The 16,954-nt window shown below is 32.8% G+C and overlaps 2 protein-coding genes across 3 annotated transcripts; one reads left to right on the top strand and one right to left on the bottom strand.

The window, feature by feature from the left end:
• Nucleotides 1-1,085: 1,085 nt before the first annotated feature.
• Nucleotides 1,086-9,771, top strand: LOC140805011 (aminopeptidase P1-like). Of its 2 annotated transcripts, XM_073161224.1 has the most exons (16): nucleotides 1,086-1,246; nucleotides 1,446-1,509; nucleotides 1,895-2,034; nucleotides 2,672-2,956; nucleotides 3,061-3,183; nucleotides 3,253-3,567; nucleotides 4,514-4,600; nucleotides 5,615-5,679; nucleotides 6,222-6,288; nucleotides 6,534-6,668; nucleotides 6,792-6,872; nucleotides 7,996-8,050; nucleotides 8,219-8,323; nucleotides 8,995-9,066; nucleotides 9,186-9,310; nucleotides 9,451-9,771. In XM_073161224.1, exons 1-16 carry the CDS (start codon nucleotides 1,151-1,153, stop codon nucleotides 9,610-9,612), a joined length of 1,977 nt encoding a protein of 658 aa, XP_073017325.1. In that variant the 5' UTR covers nucleotides 1,086-1,150; the 3' UTR covers nucleotides 9,613-9,771. The 2 variants fall into 2 exon arrangements, with proteins under 2 accessions (XP_073017325.1, XP_073017393.1); XM_073161292.1 differs by lacking the exons at nucleotides 9,186-9,310; nucleotides 9,451-9,771 and having other exon boundaries at nucleotides 8,418-9,066.
• A 2,426-nt stretch (nucleotides 9,772-12,197) lies between these two features.
• On the bottom strand, nucleotides 12,198-13,904 carry LOC140804931 (anthocyanidin 3-O-glucosyltransferase 5-like). Its single transcript, XM_073161124.1, has one exon. The coding sequence runs from the start codon at nucleotides 13,792-13,794 to the stop codon at nucleotides 12,367-12,369; it is 1,428 nt and encodes a 475-aa protein (XP_073017225.1). The 5' UTR covers nucleotides 13,795-13,904; the 3' UTR covers nucleotides 12,198-12,366.
• Between the last annotated feature and the right edge of the window lie 3,050 nt (nucleotides 13,905-16,954).

Raw genomic sequence — 16,954 nt, 5'->3', positions numbered from 1 at the left:
TTTATAATGACGACTAAAAGTGTCGTGTATGTTATTTATAGTGACAATAACAAATGTGGGAATATTTGGGTTGGATAAATATAGGAGGAGGGAAATTAGATAAAATAAATGTGAGAATAAAAAACATATTAGATAAGTTATCCTAACATTTTTAATTGATGTCATTTTTTATATGGAGGGAGACAATTATTTTCCCTCCTCCAATATTTATCTTACCCAAATATTCTCACACTTATTTAAAGTGAAATTTTTTAGTTTTTAACGATTTTTTACGATGTGGGAAAAGTTATTGTTTCCCTCCATATAAAAGATGACATCAATTAAAAATGTCATGATAACTAATCTAATATATTTTTTTATTTTACACATTATTAATTTTTTACAAGTGTCATTATTAAGTATTTGTAACAACATTTAATTAAAAATATCTACAAAAAAGTGTCACAATAGCTATTTATGGTTGTAGTGACTCCATGAAAGGCATTTTTAACCGAGAGGCCAAATCGCTTTTAACCTAAACAAGGTGAAATGCCATCGCATCTAATATATATTTGTTTCACATAAATTATTATACAACAAAAAGTAATGATGGTGATATTTGAATTTAGAATCTATTTGGATTGATCACAATAATATATTAAAAGCAATTTACATCACATAGATTATTGGGCTTTGGAAATGAGTATTGGGTTGAGTTAATCTTATTTGAGTCCAATTATAATTTTAGTTTGGGCTTCATTCATGAAAGCCTAGTTTAAAAGAAAACAAAGGATGTCCATGTTGCCCAATGATCGAACTTTATAAGGGCTTTTTTTTAATAAAATTAACCGACCCAAACACCATATATATATCAATATTTCTTTATCAAATATATACTTCTTTATATTTTTATTTTAAGAACATATCCACATTTAAAATTGAATATATTTTCATGTGAGATTGTTTTATAAACTTATATATTATAGTATATTATATTATATTATAGTTTTATTAAAAGATAAAAAAATATGGTCTTAAATCATAAGAAGTAAAAATATTTTCAGTTGCCGCGGAGAAAATCGCATGTTAGACCCGTATAAATCGCATTTTACATGTCTCCAGTCTCGAAGTACAAAGTTTCAACAGGAGGCGATACCAGAGCGAACAAGGTATGGCGGAAGAAACAATGCTCTCTCTTAGGTCCTTAATGGCCGCTCACTCTCCGCCCCTCGACGCTTTAGTCGTTCCTTCTGAAGATTATCACCAGGTTTTTTGTCTGTCGATCGTTTATGCATCAATTCAAGTACATCAATTACTGTTGTCTATGTTCATCTTCATGTGTTAGACTTATTTACTGTTTTTTTTTTGTTTCTGTTTCCATTAATTTTTCTGCGTGTAGAGTTTATTTTATTGTTTTTTTTAAAAAACTTTTAATGTTCATGATCGATCGATGATTGACTTGGCAGAGCGAGTACGTGTCTGAGCGGGACAAACGAAGGGCATTCGTGTCTGAATTCACCGGAAGCGCTGGTTTGTGTTTTTTTTAATTCATTTCACATGCGTGATTCGGTTATTCTTTACATGTGTGAGAGATAAATGTATTATCTTGATGCTAACTTTCATGATTTTGTCGCCGTTTTGTTTTGGTTAGTTTATTTCTTTGCTGCATTGTCATTTCATTAGTTGTTGAATGCAGTATACCATTCCGTACCTGGATAATTTTCAATCAATCAGATCATGTAAAATAACATTTCAAAATTTGCAAATTGAAGTAAAATTCTGCGTGCTTCACCTAGTTTTACATTTAAAGAGGGTGAAAGTTGAACGATGATTACTTTATAGGAACTTGTGTCCTGCTGGGCCCATCTACTTGAATCGAATTTAATGTATTTTGTCAAATCTCAATATATTGTAGGTTTAGCACTTATAACAGCAAGTGAGGCACTACTTTGGACAGATGGGCGATACTTTTTGCAGGCGGAGCAACAACTAAGCTGTCAGTGGAAGCTAATGCGTATGGGAGAAGACCCAACTGTTGACATCTGGATGGCTGATGTAAGTTTTCTTTACTTTTCTACTCATATTACTAATCATCAGCAGTCAAAATATATTTAATGATGAAAGAAGCAATCCCCAATCCATCTATAAATTTTAATGTGTTAACTTACTCAGGCATGAGAACTACTGACAAGGACTGAATTGAGATCATATACATATTTTCATCTTCTATCTATCACTAATGGCGTCTAACACCATAATGTAGTAAAGGTTCAGAATGAATTTGGTTTGCTTTTAATGACTAAAAAGAAGATTCAAGATAAACTCTTACTTATTTACGCGCATTCCAAATTCCACTATGGAAAGATCAATCCTTCAGGCATGGGTTACTTTCATATTCTCAATCCCATCTCAAAAGTCTGTATAGCATTATTGTAACCTTTTAGCTTTATTTGACTCCTCGTGTTTATATAAGTCACTTCTTTTTATATTTCATGGGATGCTGAATTTAAGAATTTAATAATATTTTCTTTTATCTGAACTAGACTTTCGTATTTTTGTCATTAATTTGTGAAATGATGTACAGTTCTGAAGCTACTTTGGGTGGTAAGTTGAGCTTAACTGTGGTTAACCTTGTTTTGAATTTGTTTTCCATGTTCCTTGTCTGTGTTGATTGAAATTCTTGATCTGCTAGAATCTACCGAAAGGTGCAGCTATTGGTTTTGATCCTTGGTGTGTCTCAGTCGACACAGCACAGAAATGGGAGCATGCGTTTGCTAAGAAACAACAGAAGCTGATTCAAACGGCAACAAACTTGGTAGATAAGGTTTGGACTAGTAGGCCACCTCCTGAAAGAAATCCTGTTGTTGTGCATCCACTTGAATTTGCTGGTTGTTCTGTTGAAGATAAATTAAAGGATTTGAGGGAAAAGTTCGTGTCTGAAAGAGCTCGTGCAATAATACTCACGGCATTAGACGAGGCAAGTCTATGATATCACACCATATCATCACTCAGTTATTCCTTTGTTTATTCTAAATTCCAGAGATTTCTATTTCGTCTTAATTTTGATGATCACTATGTCAGGTGGCTTGGTTATACAACATTCGTGGTGCTGATGTTTCCTACTGTCCAGTTGTTCATGCATATGCTATTGTAACTTTGGCTTCAGCTTTCTTTTATGTGGACCGAGAAAAGTTGTCTGCTGAGGTTAAAACGTGCTGCATAATCAATTATTTACTTGTTGATTCGTCGGTCTCAAATTCTTCAAATTTACAGGTAATCTCATGCATGGAGAAAAATGGCGTTGAAGTGCGGGATTACGGTGCAGTAAGCTCTGATGTTGTCTTACTTGCATCTGATGAACTTACTTCCACCTGTTCAAACAAAGTAACTGAACATGAAAATTCAAATAACCTGGACAATGAGAAAGACAACTCTGGGATGATAGTGCATTATAATTCTGCAGAAGAGAGTGCCAAAGACCTCATATGGGTCGATCCTGGTGCATGCTGCTTTGCATTGTATTCAAAACTAAACATGGACAAGGTTTTCCTGCAGTCATCACCTTTAGCTCTTGCGAAAGCCTTGAAGGTATTACTTCTCTATAACACACCTCTTCTGTTATTGTCGTCCCTGAAGTAATATGACTGTTTGGAACCATATCTAATGTTCTTGAAGTGGTAATGGTATCTAGGGCATGTATCGAGTCCAGAGGATCTATTAGAGATTTATATTCCACCCCCCTACTTCTTGTTTTGCATTGTTGTTCTAGTATCACAGGGAAGTACATTTGTTAATTTTATTTTGCCATGGGTTGAACTTTCTAAGTGGACGACTTGTCGATTCGCATATTACTCTTGTACTTTTGATAATTTCCATCAGTGTTAATCACTTGACTTGGAGACATCAAATCGTATTGGTGAATGATTCATTGTCTTATCTAGTTGGAGATCTGAAAATATTATCCGGTTTGCCAATCACGAGAACATGAAAAGTTAAGTTATGGACGATAGCAGTTTAAGTATGTTGAAATAAGGAACAAGCATTTTCTCTCGTCCTCATTGTAGTTGCAACGTAGCACTACAGCCAGAGAAAGGTGTGGCGGTCCAGGAAATCTAATGAATAAACATTTTTATTTGAGATAGTTACTCGATTAAGAATTGTGAATGATGTTTCAATGCCCCACAATCATATTTAGAAAGGAGAATGCTTTAATTCCGCACATTTAATGTGTGTTTTTGATAAATGAATTGATTTTCATGGTGGCTCTGATTTTTTCATCAATACTTCTGTTTTTGACTGGTGATTTTTTTCCCTCCTAATTTATTGTACTTTTTTCTTCATATGTGATTGGATTTTCTTTGTGAAACCGAAAATTGGGATTTATGTCGTGTACAGAGAAATTATTTAATGAATATTTTTATGCATCTCATGACATTCTGAAAACTATCTGTCTTTTCAATTTTTGAGCTTCAATGTTTTAGTTGTTTGTGGGTATTAATATATGTGAACTGTATCTTGTACACGTACTTTCCAGAATCAGGTTGAGATGGAAGGATTGAAGAACGCACACATTCGAGATGGTGCCGCTGTTGTGCAATACCTAGCTTGGTTAGACAATAAGGTATGTTCAGAACTATAGAAGGCTGGATATATTAGGTTTTGTTTTGTGTCACAGGATTATGTTTATTGGTAACAACTCTGACGTGGATCTTTATGCTTCAGCTCCATTTTCCTACTTTCAGACGAAATAAGAATTTTTATAATTACAATTAAATTTGAAATTGAAATACTGCTTTAACATTGCAAGAGCTTGAGATTTTTGGCTAGTTTTATATTGGAATCCTCATCCACAAAGCAATATAAGTTTTCAAGCGTCAAAATTAGTTTTAGCTTAGGGGAAAATATTAAGTTGGAGAAACAAACTATCAGAGGCATCATCCTAAATTTATACATGCACCTTTTTGGCCTTGTATTGATGCATTGACGTGATCCTAATTTGCTCCCTAAATTTAGCGTCAGTCTCCCAGAGTGCTGTGTGTGTGCACAAAGAACTGTTTTTAAAATAGTGAGATTGCACAAAATAAATATATGTAGTACCAATAGAAAATTTTTGGACTTTCTAACTTGATTTCTAGGACTTGTTCTCTGCTCTTTCCATGGCACTATGTACGTAGAATCTCATGCTTCTATAACATGAAATGTCACTCATGATAAAGATGTAAGAATTGTTTGTACTGATGCTTCGAAATGACAAAAATGAAATGTTCACAAGAATTGTGCCATATATGATAATTCAAGTATCAGTTCAATTTATTTTAACGCTGAAAGTTTTTTCTAATCATTTATTGATTTTCTGTCTCACAACCTTTGCGTTATTGTCAGCTGATAATAATTGTGAAACTGGGTAATCTCTCTTTAGATATAATGAAAATTTCATTGGTACGAAGAAGAGCTGGTTAAATGTGATTGCCTCTAAATATAAACAGAACATCTCTTGTTGTGATCTGGTTGCTTTTTAATTGACGTCTGTGATCCAGGATGTATGCTTTTTGTTTGAAAGCAAGAATTTTTAAGATTTTTTTTTATTAAACGACCTGCTGATAGACTATGTGATTGCATGTTTCCGTGTCCTCAGATGCAGGAGATTTATGGTGCTTCTGGTTACTTTCTGGAAAGTGATATCAATAAGAAACATCAATCGTAAGTTTGTTGTTCCATTCACGAGAATGAACTATTAAGTTAATCTTTCTGTCAAGATCGGCATCTCTAGTAGAAATAAGCATGTTGTGTAATAATGAAACTGGACTAAGCTCCAAAGTATTCGCAAGTAATGCATTAATTTTTTCCTGGATGTAGCTTCAACCTTTTCTGCTGCGTAGCCGGTGTCTACCTACCTTTTGTCTAGACCTGAAGTGCACACTTCTCTCTGAAAAGGGTTAAAATTTAGACGGACTTAAATATTGTGCAGGCATCCAATTTGATGTTGAATTAGTTCTATATCCAGATGTATATTATTTAATGGAAGCACCTTACGAGATAAATACTTTTGAGCTTTTACAGTAATTCTATGGAAAAAAAATGTCGTGTCACCACACCAGCTTATTGACTTTTAAAGTAGAGGACTAATGACAAAGGAATTATTTTTTACTTTTTACAAATGGGATATGTTCTATTATTTGACTGGGAATGCATTATCCATCAACTCATTCTTACACCAGTGTTTCTATTTGAAATGCTTACAGGAAAACAACAAAGCTGACTGAAGTGTCTGTAAGTGATAAGCTAGAGGAGTTCCGTGCAACTAAAGAGGTATTGTCTTTTGTTTTTGCCTTCCCCTCCCTTTCATTCAATAAAGGATACCAATTTTCATGTTGGACTATTAAGTAGTTTCATGGGTTTGTGTTTCATTTATCTCCATCTACAATGGATAAATGAAGGCTGCTCATAGATATTATGTGCCAGGACAGTTTAGTGGCAAAGAGGAATAACTAAAGTTGTACATGCCGTTAACTTCGGATTTTTCTGTTTTAATATTTGTGTTTTTTTATCAACAGCATTTTTGGGGATTGAGTTTTCCAACCATTTCATCTGTTGGTCCAAATGGAGCAATTATACACTATGGTCCAGAGGCAGAAACATGTGCTGAACTTGATCCAAACAGTATGTACTTGTTTGATTCAGGAGCGCAGGTGTGTAAATGAGCCATCTTTTTTTCTTCTGTTTTCATTTTGTCTTATTCTTTTCATAAAACCTTCATCCTTGTTTTTTTCGATTTGATTTCCTTGTTTTAATTTAATGTGGTATCTCTAAAGTATCTAGATGGAACAACTGACATAACTCGAACAGTACATTTTGGAAAACCTACGGCACATGAGAAAGCAAGTTATTCAGCGGTATGTGATTTTCTTTGTTTCGTTGGTTTATTCTACTTGTGTTTAAAACATGACAGAATTTCAGTTTGGTTTTTGTGAAATGCGTAGATGGAATCTCGTGTGCGCACATGTGTATGATGGGTCACCTTTACCTTCTGTTATGATTTCAACAAGTTAGTCAATTTGACTTTCCTTTTTCCCTTTGATGTGAAAAATCTTGAATCGATCTTCTCTGGCCCTTCTCTATCCATCAGGGAGAAAATGGAGGGACTGGTAACACAGAGCATTGACTAGATAAACCCATACTTATATTTTCTGTATACAATCTTGAAATTTTTGTTTTTTCAATCTATACCTACATGAAGAGTAGCGTAGAGGTTTGACTAGAAAAGTAATTACATTTGGGAAATAAAAAATAAGTGAGCATGAACAGTATGCTGAAACCTCTTTACTTCTGCATCTGTCATAGTTTACACGAAGTAATCAACCTGGTATTTTTATCTGGTTATAATTTTGATGTCCTGCAAAGAAAATTTAACCATAAAAATGGCTGTGTTACTAGATCAACAATCGAATTCAGAAATAGGGAATTGTTATTTAGCTCACATCCCTGTATGATGTGTAACACATAAGGAGTCTGACATGTTGGATACTCCTATAGTTTGAATTTTCTATTTTATGAATATCCATAGAACTCCACATTTTCTACTCGTAAAGAAAAAAGACACGAATAACAAAGGTTGTAAAGCATCTATGCTATATTTGTAAACCACACATGGACCCTTGAGATTTATTGCAGCCTAAATTTTGCATGGAATGTGACTTCAAAGAATCATAGACACGCATGATTAGTCATTTTTCTTCTTAATTGTGCTCACATTTGTGACTCATGGCTGTCCTTTCCAAGAAATTTCACTTTTCCTGTGTGTCCATTTTTTTGACAATGAATTACCTGTGTCGCTGTTTTATGGTTTATCTTTCTTTATTCTTCACTTCAAATTTAAGGATGAGCTTAGTCCATTGTTCAGTCTCCAGAATTCGAGTTCTACCTTGCCAAGAATTAATTCTCTTATTTTTCTTTACTTTGAGCTCAAAAGCTACCACATTAATTAATGCCACAGTATACTTAAATCCTGTATTGCAGGTTCTCAAGGGCCACATTGGCTTGGGGAATGCTATATTTCCAAATGGAACCACGGGTAAGATTGATATTAAGATTAAAAATCTATTTTTATTGCATGTTTTTTGAAGAGTTTGGGCAGGCTTCAGAAGTTAGGACCAGATTGTTTTCTTGCCAAGTAACCCAAGCATCTGTTGGCTTGACGAAGTTATCTAGAAAACTGTTCCATGATATTTCTCGTTTCCAGGTCATGTTCTTGATATTCTAGCACGACTTCCATTGTGGAAAGATGGGCTTGATTACAGACATGGAACCGGCCATGGAATTGGGTCATTCCTAAATGTTCATGAAGGTAAATTTAGGTTGTTTTATCATGATTCTTCGGTTTGTTACCAGTGACATTGTAGAACAGTTTTCGATCAATTATTTTCTTGATATCAACACAGTTGGTAAACACTGTAAGGCCAGACTTTAGTTTTTTTTCAAAATGAAGAGCTACGACTGTTTTCTGATATGGTTAGTTGTTAACTTGGATTAAATGGAACCAGTTTAAGTCTCAGTTACAGCAAGAAGATATATTTTTGTTATCTAGGAAAAAATATCAAGAGTATGAACACCTTTTCATTTTGGCCATGTAATTTCAAGTATGAATGGTCTACTCAAATTTTTCATTACATTTACAGAGGATAAATGAGTATGCCTGCTGCATGAGAGAGATTTTATGGGTTCCAGGTGGAAAGTTGTTTTTAGTAATTTGTCTTTTTAGGATAGAGTTCTGGCACATCCACTTTTCATTCCATTACAGAAATAGAGAAACATGCAAATTCACATAATAAAATAAGACTTGCACTATTACTTTATACATGTTTGTCCTATTTTGAGGAACTCCGTATGAAACAGGTTAATTCATGGTATTTTGTGCATGGAAGTGGATTTTATGGGGCATTGAACATCTACTTCTAGAATGTAAACAAGCTGGCTCTGATTGGTTTAAATTTTAAACTTAATATCTGCTTTTGGTAGGACCTCATCAGATTAGCTTCAGGCCAGCTGCACAGAACGTGCCATTACAGCCTTCGATGACTGTGACAGATGGTGTGTCCATAGTTCTCTGATTCAGTTGATTTTGTCCTTTTATCATGAGCAACTAAACCAAAATTTTGGCCATCTTTCATTCTTGACTTGAGATTTGATTAATGAAATTGGTTTTACAGAACCTGGTTATTACGAGGATGGGAAATTTGGTGTAAGACTGGAGAATGTGCTGATAGTTAAAGAGGCTGATACAAAGTTCAATTTTGGTGACAAGGGCTACTTACAATTTGAGCATATCACATGGGTAAACATTTCAGCTTTATAGTGTATGTCTATGTCTCGTGTACGTTGTATATACGATACACCTTGTTCTCGTGGCTTGATTACATTCCAAGATATCAGGTTTTCCTTCTTTGGTGATATGAGAAAGCTTTGTACTTTCAGGCACCATATCAAAGCAAGCTGATAGATGTGAGCCTCCTCGTGCCCGAAGAAATCGAATGGTTGAACAACTATCATTCCAGATGTAGGGAGATTCTGGCACCATATCTGAACACTTCCGAGATTGAATGGCTGAGGAAAGCTACTGAACCTATTGTTGCTTGAGTCAAAGTTGAATATGGTGCCTCCAATGTCGATTGATCTTCTTTCTCTAACATTGTTTCATTTTGTATTTTATGTGTATAGATGGATGAAAAATGTCTATTTGTCTACTAAATAAAATCTAAAATAATTTTATTCACAATTATCATATTCATATGTATACATCGAATATGAGATGAAATACAACTTTAAGACATATTTTGGTACATATGATATGATAAACATGTGATAAATAATATAAGGATAAGTTAAGGATAAATATTATGTCGGATATTATATTTAATGTTTGATATGATTTTAATAAGAGTGATTAAATTTATATATTAGATTGTAATGACAAAATTAACTTTATCATAATAAATTTTATAATTTCAAAGTTGTTGTTTGAGTTTATAATTTTTATTTATTCATGCGACGATAGTGCTTGCATGATTTATTTATTTTTGCCTAATTTTATATATTATATAATATGATAATTCAGCTTTTGATTTTGTGAGTCAAGTCAAATATCAAATTTTAAGGTTTATCGAGTGATACTAATAATTTTATCGAGATTTATAAAAATTATTATTATAATTATATCGAAATCATTTATATAATTATCATATTATATATTATATAAAAATAAATAAAAATATTTATTTGATTTTAATTTTTACCTACTAGCATAGATTTATAAAAATCATTTGTAAAGTGAGAGTAATTAAGTCATTTGTAGTACATTTTATCATTAAATTAAAATTATCACACATAATAGAAGAGACATTTTATCCCTCTAAAAAATTAGTTATCAAGGACTCATGATATTATTATGGGCTTTTTAAAAATATACCAAACATAGAATAAGAAGGATTATTTATCAATCACTCCCTTATCCTATGTACCAAACTATGTCTAAGAGTAACTCCGACACTGCGTCAAAATAGTGTCAACTTTCAATCTCCAACGGTGGGTCATTTTTTTTTAAAAATTTTTTTAATGTGTATTTATTATAAATAATTGTATTAAAAATTGTAAATATTATAAAATAATAGTATAATATTTATTTTATTAATTAGATATTTAATACTAAAAATTTTAAAAAAATATGTTAATATTTAAAAACTAATTTGATTTAATGATTTTTAAATATTATTATTTATGTTCATTATGTACTACGAAATGTTTTAATTGATCATTTGTGGAAAAATATAGTTGTTCAGATGTTTGAATTTGGATCCATATTAAGTTTTAAAAATAAATTATCTGTATTAAAATTATGTCAATTTTAATAATGAAGCATTTGTATTAATTCGTATTATAAATACTAGAGTTAATATATATAAGAATCAAATAAATAAATTTAACTATTAATAAAAATAAAATTATAATTATAATACTGATATTAACATTAATTATAATTATATTGTTAAATTTATAAATAAATAATAAATAAAAAGAATATTTTAAGAATATACTTTCTAGCGTAAGATTTGAATGACCTAAGAACCGATCACTTATTTCCCAAATTCTTGAGAATTTCAAGGGGTTGTATTCTATGTAGAAAATTTATTGACTCTTGTAGATTTTAAACCTCAACACGTATTCAATCAAATTTTTTGCAATATTCTATAAAAGTTTAATGTTATTAAAAATATGTTTTTATAGAGTTTTAAAAAATCAAGTTATATTAATATACCACTTTTACAAATTATATAAAAAATAGATTCATTCAAATTTTCAATGGACATTTAATAACTTAGGAGATGTATTAATTTTAGACTTTTACGGAGTTTAAAAATATAGAGGTATTCAAAGTAGATTTTTGTATACTCTATAAAAATTTAATGATATTCAATGTAAATTTTTGTAGATTGTTAATTTACTAAATTTTTTTATTTTAATATCATAGAAAATTTTGAATTTTAAAATTAATTTTGTGATTTTTAATTTATAATTTATACAGATGAATGTAATATTCAACAATAATAAAAGATGATCCAAAAAACAATGTCTCTTAATTCTTAATAATTGAATAATTTCGCAACAAGTACAATAAAAAATAAAATAAAAATCAAGATTGTAAGCTATATTTATATAAAATTATGATATAATTTGTTGTCTAAAAACTATATTTTAATTATTTATTTATTTTATAATTTTTAATCTAGAAATTCTACAAGTAAACGACCGTCTCTTTTAAGATTTAGAAAATATTCGTTCAACTTGTCTCAAGGCTACGTTCAACTGGTCTCGTAATATAGTCATATAACCTTTGTGCTTATTCTAGTTGATTAGTCAAAACATTCAAAGCAGTACACAAAGTTTAAACCTTTTATTCCCAACAGCACTACAAATAGTTAGATTTGAAGTTTCCCTAAATGATATTTCAAATCAACTATACATACGACAACATAAAATACAAATACTTGCAAAAATATCCTATCAACTCCTGAATGCCAAAAAACTATAGTGTGACAGTTTATAGTAAAATATGAATTTAAAATCGCAAAAGCAAGATGAATATTAATGAACATTAAATGATAGTTGCAATGACAGATTGTGACATGTCCATATTGTTGAGAAACAGTACAAGTTATCGTTGAACGAACAAATTCAAAAGATAAATTAAATAGATGATGAAAAGAAAACTTGAAGTCACGGAAATTCACAAAATGTTTATCAATCGATGGGCTATGTTAATTAAATTCCCCAACATGATCTGGAACACAAGCAAGCAACCGCACAACGATTCAAAGCAACATATCGACAAACTTACTATTTGTGTTTGGCCTCGATGTTTGATAGAATCTTGCAAATGGATTTGTTAGCCGAGCCTGCTTCGCTAATTAGGCCATTTGTAGCACTAGTTTTCAATTGTTTAGCCCTATCCCTCATTGCTTGCCCATCTTTGTGGGCCATCAAAGTCCTAACCGTCTTCTCTATCTCCTCCCTCCCCACCACTTTCTTCGTCGGCAACACCTCCGGCCGCACCGCCACCCCGAGCTCCTCCACCAACATGGTGGCATTCAACCTTTGCTCAGCGTAGAGTGGCCAAGCTATCATCGGTACGCCACTCGTTATGCTTTCCAACGTCGAGTTCCATCCACAGTGCGACAAGAATCCTCCTACCGATGGATGCGCAAGGATTTCGACCTGTTGCGCCCATTCGGGGACGAGTATTCCGATATTTTTGGTTCTGTCTAAAAACCCTTTAGGCAGATAGTCATCTTCCGCCCCTCCGTTGGCCGCGAAGAACGCATCATCCACACCACGTTTAGTCGGCGGTCGGATCACCCACAGAAACCTATGTTGGCTCAGCTCCAGCCCCCAAGCTAGCTCTCTGGTTTGCTCGGCCGACAACACCCCGCCACTTCCGAATGACACGAAAAGAACACTTTGATTGGGCTGCTTATCTAACCAATCCCTAAATTCACTCTTCAGACCTGTCTGTTCGACAGGTCTCGTTAACGGTCCGATGGGATAAACTGGCGACTTGAGTACTGATTTCATAGCTTCGTTTTCCCTGAAAGCTTGGAGGGTTTTGGCCTCCCAATCTTCATAAGTGTTTACCAGAATCCCATCACATAAAGTGAACTCCATCCCCATTCTTAAATACTCTCGATACTGTTGATCACCCCGGTCCAGCATAGGGTCCACGACGTCCTCGGGCCTAACCGGCTTGCATCCCGGAATTTTCAAGTGCTCCGGTTCATCAACGTATTGGCCCTCGATTATCTCGTCAAGAATCGGGCAATACACAGACAACGCAAGAAACCATGCAGTGGAAGTACAGTACAAGTACTTGGGCATGTTGTACTCATCCGCAATATGCAGTGATTCACTCCCGAAAAGATCCACGAAGAGGGCGTCGGGACGGCGGTCCATGGCGGCCACCGCGGAGCGGACAAGCGGAACAGCTTCCCGCATCATCAAGCACAGTTGCGTCACCACTTTGGTATCAGGGCCTACGAGGTTGGAAATGTCAACAGGAGGAAGTCGGATGGTTTCGACGAGCTCCTTGTCTGTGGGGGGGTTTACCAGATTGGTTTCTGGCGACATGGCTGTTGTGACTTGGAGGACGGTGGAGCGGACACCGTATTTGGAGGCGAGGCGGTTGGCGAGGACAAGAACAGGGATAAGGTGTCCGGCGCCTGGACTGGAGAGTATAATGACGTAAAGCTTGCTGCTTGAGGAGTCATCCATAGCTGATCCCGAAGCAATTGTCAGCAAGAATGAAGATTCGAAATGAAAGTAGCACAACAAATAAAAACAATATCAAAATTTATCCAAAAGGTTAAACAATTCAGTAAAAAAACTGTGGTGATGCGTTGTCTATGTGGAACTGAATGACGATTGATCATATAATAATTTATTAATGGTGGCATGCACACTGTACGAGAAGATAAAGTAAACACAACATTTTCATTTTCTTTTCTTTCAAACTTATATTATAAATAAATAAATATTTCTTTCAAACTTCTTTGATTCATCAACACAAATATATAGTAATTTTTTTTTAGACTTTCGTTATAGACCGGCATAACCTAACCTTATTTCCCAATCCTCTTTAGACCGCCCTAAAATTGGGTGAACCAGCTCAAACAGTCAATTTAGTAGGTTGAAAAAACCTTGTGATACATCTTGTCCCAAATAATAAAAATTAAATATTTAAAATAAGTTGCAATGAATTTATATAGCAACTTGAGTTAATCAGTAAAGCGATGACGAATAAAAAGTAGTTGCTGTAGTGGTTCATTGTGCAGTTGCGCAAACATGAGCCCGAACTTGGGGCGTGACACACCCAGCCCAACGCAGGCTATGTGTTAGACTATCAACCAGCCAAAAAATTATTTTTTAGAAAACAACTTCTTAAAATCTAATGTCAATATTTCTTTAAAAGAATAATAATCGTAAATTCTATATATATATATATATATATATATATATATGAACTTTAGCGTCACGACGTGGATATATCAAAATAATTATTACGATGTGTTCATCTAAACTATTATATAATGAAGTCGCTTTTCTGATCTTTAATCATGTTCTCCCAATGCTCCATCAGCCCAACGACAAGCCTTGTAGAAGGAAAATTTGGACTCGAAGCCCAACTTTATTTTACAGGTCCATAGGTGGACCCGCTTTTTAAGAACCAATTAGCGAAAGTTATGAATCTCAAATGGGTTGGATCAGGCTAAACCCAAAATCCGACAGGTCCAATTTGGATTAGACCCTCTAAAAAATTTTGAATCATCAAAATTATTTTCCAACTTTATATTAGTTCTATTTAGGAACCAAAAAAAAATAAAAAATCATCACGAGTTAAACTTTATTAATTTATATTCAACTCATAACTACAAGAAAAAACATAATTATCTAATTTGAGGTTATATATAATTAATCACTTGATAATTTATCTTACTATATTTCATGTTTACTTTTTTTGTATTATTTATCTATATAATAATTATTTATCTTACATAAATCGAATCATTATTTATTTATCTTCCATCAATTAAATAAAATAAAATCAAATCAAATGCTATAGTAACTATCATTATTTATTTATTTTGTTAATATATTAGATTATATATCTTCATGTTATTATCCTATATCTAACTTCAAACGATAACTTAGAATGTTATGCAATCAAAAACATAATATAGAACAAGAAACAAAACTTTAAACACGAAACGCGTAATTACACAGTTTGAAGGAACCAAGAACAATGCAGCAACAAGAAGAATGAAATATGCCTAAAACATTATTTAAAAAAAAAAACAATGAAAACAAACTTGAAATATTTTCTAAAACTAAGAGTCAAGATTAAGAGTAGGTCTCTTGTGAGACGGTCTCACGAATCTTTATTGGTGATACCTAACTCTATCGATATTCCCAATAAAAAATAATACTCTTAGCATGAAAAATAATAATTTTTCAAAGATGACCCAAATAAGATATTTGTCTCATAAAACATGATTCGTGAGACCGTTTTACAAAAGTTTTTGCCCAAGATTAAATAAACTTTCAAAGAGAAGACTCGTGTCACTTGGCTAACAAATCCTTGACATCAGTTTAGGCAATTTTAGTTGTGATATAAGAAAAAACATTTTATGAGTCATTATCACCCTCTCATTCATTATAAAAAGAGAGTGAAACTTGAAACAATTAGTCAAACTGAGTTGTTTGGTTAATATGAAAATTTTGTTATCATGTTTGAAAAATTCGGCTTTAATTCAAGGAGTTTGTTGTTATTTCTGAATATCTCTTAGTTTTTGTAAATGTTGGTCCACTCGATTACCAACCAAGATAAAAAAAATTTAAATCGATTTGGTTTGTTAAGTTTTAAAAAACCTCTATAAACCATCTCACGTAACTAATTTTATGAGACATATATCTGACTCATAAAAAGTCATTATTTTTAGCTATAAATATACATCGCATCGACTCGTCTCATTAGAGGCACACTTGTTCATTTTTTTCCGGAAAATTTCATGAATTCGATTTATTTAATTTTACGTGATTGGGTTCAATATATTTCTCAATCAATCAAATGCACATATTTATTTATTATATCATATTATAAATTTAAAAGGCAACTTTTGAGATGCTACAAGACATTATATAGTGTTCATTCGTCCAATCTCAAAGGTGACATCTTGGTTTAGGGTCCCATTGCCCGAGCACAAAATACGGATAAGATTTATCTAAAACATAATAATGTAATCTAATGTTGCCAGAGAATTTCAATAACTACTTAAGAGCCACTCATTTAATTTATAGACGTCACACTTGACATAAATGTCATATCTAAACTCGCCACGCGCACGTGGAGTAATAAATTGTTGTGGAGTTATCATGCATAATTATTCGTGAACACAAAAACTCTTGTGAGACGGTCAATTGAGTCAATTTTGTGATACAAATCTTCTATTTAAGTCAAATATGAAAAAATATTATTTTTTTATAAATATGAGCAGAGTTTATCCGTCTCACAAATAATTTATTAGTTAAACTTAGTCATTAGTGAGAACTCATGGATATGGACGAGATATTCATATGAACTTGTGATCCTTCATGCATATGCTTTTCCATATTGAAAATGTCACCTCACACATATTTTCGTGTCTCGAGAAAAATATCGCATTAATGATTTTAAAATTTGAACATTTCGTCGGCGTTCATGAGTTGCACACTAACATGTGTGTAATGTGTGTGTATATTTCAAGATGGATACATCTCAATTATTGAAAAAAAATTCAAAAAATTGATTTATATTTATAATTTATAAATTAGTTAGAGATGGAAAGAGGATATGTTACTTATATTATGGATAAACGGTGGTCAAGTTAAGGCCAGT

This window comes from Primulina eburnea, chromosome 1 (assembly GCF_022965805.1).
Source record: "Primulina eburnea isolate SZY01 chromosome 1, ASM2296580v1, whole genome shotgun sequence".
NCBI classification, from domain to species: Eukaryota; Viridiplantae; Streptophyta; class Magnoliopsida; order Lamiales; family Gesneriaceae; genus Primulina; species Primulina eburnea.
The sequence above is the reverse complement of the archived record's forward strand: the minus strand, read 5'-3'. Positions and strand labels throughout refer to the sequence as shown.

Excerpts from the sequence above, each read along its gene's own strand:
- LOC140804931 (XM_073161124.1), bottom strand. The coding sequence starts at position 13,794 with ATGGATGACTCCTCAAGCAGCAAGCTTTACGTCATTATACTCTCCAGT.
- LOC140805011 (XM_073161224.1), top strand. The coding sequence starts at position 1,151 with ATGGCGGAAGAAACAATGCTCTCTCTTAGGTCCTTAATGGCCGCTCAC. Across the intron at positions 6,289-6,533 it reads AGTTCCGTGCAACTAAAGAG|CATTTTTGGGGATTGAGTTT; the intron begins GTATTGTCTTTT and ends TTTTATCAACAG. Across the intron at positions 8,324-8,994 it reads ATTCCTAAATGTTCATGAAG|GACCTCATCAGATTAGCTTC; the intron begins GTAAATTTAGGT and ends TGCTTTTGGTAG.